The sequence below is a fragment of the Anas platyrhynchos genome, chromosome 9, assembly GCF_047663525.1.
Source record: "Anas platyrhynchos isolate ZD024472 breed Pekin duck chromosome 9, IASCAAS_PekinDuck_T2T, whole genome shotgun sequence".
Taxonomy (NCBI): Eukaryota; Metazoa; Chordata; class Aves; order Anseriformes; family Anatidae; genus Anas; species Anas platyrhynchos.
Window position 1 is genome coordinate 11574101 of NC_092595.1, and position 9149 is coordinate 11583249.

The 9149-nt window shown below is 47.0% G+C and overlaps 1 protein-coding gene across 15 annotated transcripts in view; it reads left to right on the forward strand.

Annotated features, from left to right (window-relative positions):
• The window catches only part of IL1RAP (interleukin 1 receptor accessory protein), a 45682-nt gene extending 42449 nt beyond the window's left edge, over positions 1–3233 (forward strand). For all 15 annotated transcript variants that reach the window (XM_027464101.3, XM_021278728.4, XM_013108574.4 and 12 more), the window contains one exon: positions 1937–3233. In XM_027464101.3, the coding sequence (XP_027319902.1) occupies positions 1937–2646 (710 nt within the window). In that variant the 3' untranslated portion in view covers positions 2647–3233. The remainder of the gene's footprint in view (positions 1–1936) is intronic.
• Positions 3234–9149: the final 5916 nt, after the last annotated feature.

A 9149-nucleotide genomic window follows, 5' to 3' on the forward strand; every position in this document is an offset into this window, starting at 1 on the left:
GGCATCCCATTCTCAGGAATAAAATGTATCTTTGGGGATTTGAATATCAATGCTGCCAGAAAACGTTGAGTCTGAAAAGGCTGCAAATTTTAAATTGATAAAAAAGAAACCTTCACTGTCAGCTCAATCAAAACATTTCATTTCAGCAGTTTCAGAGTCATTCACATTAATTGAACCTGTCCTTTATGAGCGGGAGGGTAGAAGAGGTGACCTCCCAGGGGCTGCTCCTGCCTATATCCCTCTGTGATTCTGGTTTCAAAAAGATAGACCTTTCAAGCCAGCAAAGGAGCTTTTTCTTTCAGAAGATGCTGAAGCTTGGCTGATTTCAAAATAGATCTCAATCAGTTACAGAAAGGTTTGAGTGAAGCCTGGACTCAGTAAATTGGGAGATTGCTGCCAATTCTTTGTGCCTTTGAAATAGGGTGTTTAGAGTGCTTCACGTCTTTCAGTTACAGTTCTGACAGAATTGACTTTATCATCTACTTCTGATTTCGATGAATCAGTGTTTTCCTGTACTTGTGCTTGTGGAGGGGGGAAATCCCCCAAACCTTTTACACAAGAAAATAATAATCCAAATTGTTTTATTCAAATTCCAGTGTTATATTAAAGAACCAAACAGTGCCCTACTTTCTCCAGAAGGATATTAATTGTTCAATCATTTCTCATATCCCAAGTCTTTGGTCCCTACATAATCTAGGGACATTGTGCTTTACAGCTAGTCACGTCTTTGAAAAAGTATTTCTTTGCAGAGTGTTAAAATAAGATGCATTCAGGTGCAATGCAGTGCACCTTCAGCTGTGAGGTAAGGAAACAGACGGCCAAGGACTCCAAGAATAAAGACATTGCCACCACATGGAAGGAGAGGTATTTTTATGTGTATAAATCTCAGCTCACAGAAGGGAGCTGGGTGCTGCTGAGATTCCTCTGCCTGCCTTTGCCTAGCCCCACTGCGGCTTTAGCAGCAGTAGCAGTGCCAGCTCTCCTCCCCGCCGCGGCTCTTACCAAAGCGCTCTCACCCTACCCTGCTTGAGCACTGCCTTGTCCTCAGGTACCCCCATCTCAGGCCCCCACCTGCAGTAAGTGGGTGGCCTTTCCACCTGTTATCTTTTAAAGTTTCACAGTTCTGTTAATCAGCCGGAGTTAATTTGCTAAGTGCCACAGCCCTATTAATTCCCATCCTTTCTGCTGCTCACCCATGAGCTATGACACCTTCAATATGCTTACTGCATCCCAGGCCATAGATAGAAGCCCAAGGACATCCTTTGGGTTTGCCGCTTTTCAATGTTCATAATGAAAGAGATGCTGCCCTTGCCTGGCACCCTTCCAGCCAAGCATCTTGCTGAGCTTTCCAAACTGCAACCAGCCCCAAGAAATGCTTTGGAGGACAGTATTTTCACCTCCCCATCCCACTTGGGGAACTAATGCAGATGTTTTAAGCTGGCATTTTCCTCTTTCTAAATTTGGAGGCTTCTGTTTCTGGGTAAGCAGCACGAGAGGGAGGTGGATCTCCAGCTCAACAGCGTGAGCTGTAGCACAGTGGGGCAATCGCTTCTCTTTGATGCAAAGGGCTGTGGGCAGGTGGTCCCCAACCAGGACCTGTCTATTAGCAAGCTCCTGCCCTTCCCTGGCAGGGGTGGTGCCGTGTGGTGCTGAAGTCAGAGTATGGTCCCGGCTTATCCTGCTGTCCTGGCCTCTCATTTACCACTTCAGCCTTCTCAAAAGCTAACTGCAGAGCAAAAATGCTGATACTGCTCCTGCAGTCCCGGCTGGCAGGAGTGTGGGCAAATGGAAATTCACTGGGCTTGTGCCAGGCTCCCTTCAGTGGGAAGGGAGGGGGTGTGTCTGTGCAGGTTTGCCATCAAACAGCTTCCTTTGGCTTTTCTCTCCCTGCTCCCCCACCCCTGTGCACCCCAATTCCTCACCCTTGTGCTCTTAGATACCACAGAAGCGGTGTTCGACTTCATTCAGAGGAGCCGCAGGATGATCGTGGTCCTGAGCCCCGATTACCTGACGGAGAAGAGCATCAGCCTCCTGGAGTTCAAGCTCGGCATCATGTGCCAGAACGCCATCGCCACCAAGCTCATCGTGGTGGAGTACAGGCCGCTGCAGTGCACCCACCCCAGCATCCTCCAGCTGAAGGAATCCGTCTCCTTCGTCACCTGGAAGGGGGAGAAGTCCAAGCGCTCAGGCTCCCATTTCTGGAAGGCCCTGCGGCTCGCCCTGCCCCTGCGCAGCCTGAGCGCTGGCTCCGGCTGGAACGAGAGCTGCTCCTCGCAGTCCGACATCAGCCCAGACCCCGTCCAGAGGAGAAGGAGCCGGTTGAAAGGCCGGCCTGAGCCGCCGGGCATCGCGGCCACAGGCATTGCGCCCCGGGGGACGGCCGCGGCCTCCACGCCAAAGGCCAAGCACCGAGCCAAGCACTTCTTGGCCTGCCGGTGCTGCGGGACCTACTGCGATGGTGGCAGCAGACTGAAGCGCAAGCACCGGGCGGTGGCGGAGCCCTGGTGGGAGACCCAGCTCTGCAAGCCCGGGGCGCAGGGGGGGCCAGGCAGCAGTCGCCCTGAACCCCCACCCTCACAGGCTCCTGCTCTTGCCCTCTGCCAGTACAGTGATCTGTCGAACAACAATGACTTCTATGTCCTCTAGCCTTGGGGCAGCACTCAGTGGCACTGCAGGCGGTGTGCCCAGGGCAGAAATTCAACGCATCAGACGTTTTTGCAGCACTGCAGGCTGACTTGGTGTCTTTCTGCACCACCTCACTCACCGCCAGGCACAAGGGACTCCTGGCCACCTCGCTGCTGCCGATCTGAGCCAAGGACCTGTGGCGACGCACAGAGCAGCGGCTGGGGGCTGCCTGTGTTGCTGGATCCTGCTTAATTCACACAGAAAACTTGAGCTGAACACTTCTGAGCATCTCCCTGGTGTCTCTTTTCCCCAGCTGTGGTCCTGTTAGCTGCAGGGCTGCAGCAGGGAGGGCAGGGCCCACCAGTGGGGTGGGAGGGATGCAAGGGTACAGGGATGCAGGGATGGACACAGAAGCAGTGCGCCTGGTGGGAATGTCTGGGAAAGGTGGAGGCTTGCAAAATAAGAATAAAACTTTGCAAATGAGTTCATCGGGAGCCCCAGCTGCACAGGAGTGCACCATGCAGCATGGTGCTTTATCCACTGTGGTTTAAAAGAACTTGGTCAAAACCTTACAGTTCCTTCTCTCTAAATAAAACAGAGTTCTTTAACCTGCTGTTGTTAAGTGTACAGTCTCAGGAACAGGTAAACGCTGGAGTCTTGCTCACCACACAGTGCCCAGGAGGTGATTTGCCCACTCTGGTTGAGGTCTCCCTGATCCCAGCACGTAGAGTCTGCTCCTGGGCTTGGTCCCCTCCTGGCTTCCCCAGTGATGAATTTGTTCTGTCAGCTGCATGGCTAGTTTCTGGTAGCTGCCTCTCAGGTCTGTATTTTTTTTTTTCCTACCTTGGAAATATGAGCTGAGCCCTCGGGGTCCAGTGTCTGTGGCTCCCAGAACAGACCCATATTTGACGTCCTCAGCCACAGCCCTTGTAAGATTGCTGGAGCAATTCACTTAAAGCCACATTTCACCCATGTTGACAGTGCTGAAGCCCAGGTATAATTCACACATCACTTTCCTTCCTTCAGCCGCGCCTCATCCCCAGCAGTGCCTCGACTTTTTCTGCCCTTTCTCTCTGAGATCAAGTAAAGCTGATGGCTCTCCCATTACAAGTTTCTGTGAGCTGAATCCTAACAGCTCTGCTGCAGCAGGCTGAGAAAATGGAAACCAAAAACCTGGCGCTGAGTCAATTTACATAAAATAAGGGCAAAAAAAACAAACAAACAAACAACAAACCCTACCAGCTCAGAAATTCAGAATCCAGCACACTCTCCAGACATGGATTTCTCTGTAAATTCAGGCAGGTGCATTTTAAAAGGCTCAGAAGTTTTGTCCATACACGGCTGTTCTGGGTGATCTAATAGGAGAGGGAATGAGATATTTGGAAGGTGAGCTGATAAGTTGCAGAATGCTTTGTGAGAAGTTATCAAAATCACATTAATTGGTTAAATGTTTCTGGTTGTCTACAACTAGATTGTCAGCGAGTCTGGTGGAGCTGAACACAGAAGCTACAAGATACAAATAATTTGCAATCAGTCAACATCCAGAGCCAGCACGTTTGTTATTTGTTGGCATTTACACAGCTTTTACTTACAAACCTTATTCTTATTTGACCATGTTGCTGTCTCGGTCGACTACAGCAATCCAAAACTGCAGGAAACAACAGCTGGAGCTTGTAACAGATATCCTAACTGGCCTACTCCAGCCTTTTTGGGCTAAATGTCATCCCTTCATGAAAAAAAAAAAAAAAAAAAATTAAAAAAAAAAAGGTAAGGATCATCGTTACTCCTGTTGCTTCAACAGAGCTAGCTTAATTTTATTACCTTTAGACCGCCCACCAAATTGACCCAGGGCATTGGATGCTCTCATAACAGATGCCAAGAGACGCCAGACTCCAGGGTGTGCAGAACTATGGGCCTTTGCCCCTGAGGCCAGGCTCACAGAGCCCAAAAGCACACTGTGCTGGATGGGTTATCTCTGCAAGGACACAGGGACGAAACCCTAGAACCCATGTCAGTTGTATTTGTTTCTCTTCCCAAGCATGTAGCTTAGAAATATCCCCAAGCACCCAAACAAAGTCCTGATTTAGGATCAGAATAGACTTTTCACATGGTTTGAGTTCTGCTCTGTGAAAATCAGTTAAATCTGTTCATATCCCATCTGACGCTGACTGGTGCAGATGGACTGTAGTCACCGCTCTCCTCTTTGGTACGCGTGTATTTGTCAACTGCATAAAAAATGCAATCGTCTCTGAAGTTACCAGTCAGCACAACACTGTTATCCCCTCCACTCTTCCCAGTCCTCCTAAGAAATGACTAAAATTGGTACATGTGGAGGATTTCCACTATACTCTAGTTTAAAAACAAAACACCTATTAAATATTCTTATAACCTGGCATATTCTACCTATGGCATGCAGTGTTACAAGGCTACTAAGCCGTAACGTGCAGAGCCTTTTGTACAATATTTTGGCTGTTACCTAGATGTTTTCAATATGTGGAAGGCTGGTGTCATCATGAAGACATGGAACAGAGCTGGCTAGGAAGCTCAGGAACTTAGTCCCTGTGAACATCAATCTATCTTCACCTCAATGACTGCAAAGTGTGGGCATCCAGGAGGTCTATCCCTGGCAATTTCCACTGGACATGCCAATATTGGGCTGCTCCTCACATCCACAATCCGGATATCAACAACAAGTCTATTCTCATCTGTTAGAGAGCTGCTGAGCTTGGAGCATCTGATCTAAACGTATTTATAGCAGACATTTTCCCAAATGATAAGACTGTGAAGGAACTAACACATACCAAAAACAGGGGAAAAAATACCTCATATCCTTAATGTTTGCTGCACATAAATACACTTCTCTCCTATTGTTGATCCACCACAAAGCTCTGTGAAGGGTGATTCCACCACTGAGATGGGGTCTGCCCAGTGTGACATCCCAAGCACAAGGTATATCCCAGAGCCATCTCAAGCAGGTGGGGGGATTTCATTGAGAGGGGACACCCACAGCTCAGAGCTGCACCTAGGGGTGTAGGTGTTCCCTGGTCACCTCCCAGGCACTCAGCCTCATCTGGCACCCAGGATCGATGAGAAACCATGGTAATCCATGAGTTGCAAACGCTGCCAGGAGCAGGAAGACCTGCTGCTGGGTGACCCTGTAGTTGCCTGCCCTTATCTGTAGGTAGGAGACAAAGCTTGACACTTGATCTCATGGGTGTGCATGCTACCTACCATTACTGACCATGCTGTGGAGAGGCTGCAACTCTAAAAGGACAATGCACACTCAGGCACCTTCTGTAAAGATGTTAGTGAGACATAAATTTTGTAGAATGATTTGTAGAAGAATATGACTTTAATTCTCCATAACATCAGACACAGTGATGGTCAGACACAGGGGAAGCAACATTTACACTGGCACACCTGTAATCAGTCTAATGATTTGTACTTCACTAAAATATGTCAGCCACAAGGTCATTTGATTGCCATCAAAGAGTCTTCCAATTCATCAATAGTTTCTTCAAGTGAATAATCAGTCGCCTTCTTAAAGTCATGATTGATTTTTGTGTTGCCTGTTTTTTGCTTCCAAACAAGGTTCTTGTTATACTTTGCTCTGCTGCAGCAAAGAGACTTCTTGGGGATTTTTCAGTCTATTAGGGTATTTGCACATTGTCTACAAGTCATCTGCCAGTCTATTGGTCACAAGAGGTTTCTCCTCAATTTTTCTGAAAGGTTTGCTTCCTTTTCTTTGCCATTTAATTTTTCAGTGTCACTTTCAGAACATGGGTGACGGAGAGGGGGCTCCTCTTGCCTTGGCTGTGCAAGGAGGTGTTTCCCTGTTATTCACTGCTTCCTGCTGACTCCTTCCTTTGTGCCACCACAGCGCGGTGGGAAACCAGACTGCATCGCTCGTCCACTCCAACACCTTTCCCAAGGAGGTGTTATGGCTGAGGTGTCCCTCAGCACTCCACCGGCATGGTCTCAACTGAATTTTCTGTTACGCTGCACTGTGTCTGCCTGGGGCCAGTTCATCAGGCAATCCAGATCACGTCGCATGCTTGGTGAAGCGGGAAATAGTGATGACAGGCAATCTTTGTGCCATCTGCCACAATTATTAGTAACTGATGTTTTATTTATCTCCAAATCAGCCATGAAGATGCTGACTTCCATTAGAAACATGTTCAATGACAAATTTTCATCTTTTGAGATCTGCTGGTTAAAGGATAAAGAACCACAAGCCTGCCATGAATTCACACAGGGTTGCTTACAAAAGACTGCCATGTCTATGCACCTACAGTTACCAGCCAAGCTGGAAATATCGTTGATTAGAAAAGGTCATTTGGGAATATCTAATCCCATAAAGCCACGTTCATTGGCTACTAATTAGTTACGCTGACACCGTGAAATTCCATATGTAGACAACTCCACACATACTTTCCCAGTACTGAGATCCAGTCTGGGAATGAACCTGCAATTACTCCTAGAGATTCACAAAGTATTTGAGTTTCCTATTCATAGGAAATACCATTGTTCTGGTTATTTTCTCTCTCCTGATATCAAAACAGAGCACAAATAGCAGATGATGTTATTGTTTAGCATGAAGAAAATGTTTTCTTAGCAATCTGCATCTATGGTGAGAGGAAAGCATTTAATTCCCAATTTAACTTTTTTTTTTTTTTTTAACATAAACATTTAAAATGTGCTATACCAGAAGTGTCAAAAACATGTTGGCATTTCATTTCTGTTTTATGTACAGCATGTTTTGTTGAAACTAGTCCCTTTGAAAACACTTCAGCTGAAACAAAAACAGCATTTTCCTTTGAAAAACTTCATTGTAAACATGCCATCAGGTTTGCTTTGGTCATTGCACTGGCCTGTTTCTACGTATTGGCCCAGCATTCTCAGTTTTCAGTGTTGGCAGTTTCTCAGTATTCTAAGATTTGTTAAAGAATTAGGTCAGTGATGCCATGAGCTCCTCAACCAACACTTTAGCAACTGAAAAGCCTCCAACTGTATTCTTATGGCTAGCTGGAATAAATCAACACGTTTGCATATCAGATCATATCAGCTCCTCAAACTGTACTATGTTAGTGTGTCAGGTCCAAGAACTCGGCTGCAGAGAATGTCTTACTACCTCTTTCCTCTTATATATTGCCAACACAAATGGAGATGTCTCTGAAGACAGTAATCCATGCCTTCTGCTTCACTCACTCTCTTTCAACGTACACTGTTGCCAGCGAAAGAAAACCCTGTTCCTTTCATGCTTATATTTTAATTGCATGCTTCTTTCTGTAGGCAGGCGAAAGTAACATCTATCGTTTTGTTTCCCATCTCTGTGTCAAATACATCTGCTCCACTTGTGGCGGTGCACTAGAGAACAGCTGTTTGCTCCCATTCAGCATCAGCCCTGCTGACACATGTTCATTTACCTGCATTTAACAGCCTGATAGAGTTGGAAAGCATTTCAAACTCACTCACTATCCCCTTCAGATTTACATGCATGAAAATAAAAATCAAGTACTGGCGAAGTCCCTTAATATCTGCATCTGTTTTGGCTACTTTCATCTACTCAGCAGTACAAGCCTGCCAGAGCCCTGGCTCATCCAAACAACAGTAAATGTTCAATTGGTCTACTCTTGCCCAGAATTTGACAAAAAGCTGGACCTGAATTAAGAAAACTGAGGGCATCTGGGCTATGTCACAGACACCACCACCTTGCATCTTTACTTTGCTCACTTAGAAGTGAGCCAGACCACTTGCACGCTGCTTTCTTAGCGCTGCCAGGCTCCCACACACTGACATTACTGGGAAGTGGCCCAGAGCTCACTCCAAATCTTGTGCTTTGCTCAGCGCAGCTCTGCTGCTTGCAATTCCTCTTACATGAATTTTATGTTTTGAGGTCACCACCTTTTTGACTTTTTAACTTCCCATCCTTGTTGCAAATTTATCTGCCTTTCTTTCTTGCCTGTCTGTACCTGAAGCCTCTCGATAGCCATTGTAACACATGTAACAAGCATCCAAATCCTTCCAGCTGCTCTGCACACTAGGCTGGGTATTAGAGGGAGACAGACTTAGCAGGTGGCTGGGGCTCACCGCCTGGCTGTACTCCAACCTGCTGCCTTTCTTTATCTTACCTCATTTACTCCTCTCTGAAATCCAGCAACGTGCACCCTGCCCTTCTACCCCTCTGTTGTCAAAGTATCTGGGCAGTTCACAGTCCCTAGCACCATCCTCCACAGGTAAGCACGTACATGCCAGGTGCTACGTAGATGTCAGGAGACACTTTCAGTTCTAAAAAGTTTCTGCTCTTATTTTGAGCAATCCCAGCTGCCAAACAGCCCGACAGGACAGCTCCTGCAGGTACAGCAAATCTCCTCAGATTTGGTCCTGCATAAAATGAAGAGGTCAGCGCAGCAGATGCTTTTGAGCAGTGACTTCATCAGCAAATGTGGTCCCAGCCTGTGTGCAGACACCTGTCTGCCAGTTACCAGCCCAGTGCTGGATCTGAGCAGCCTGCAGGGTGTCAC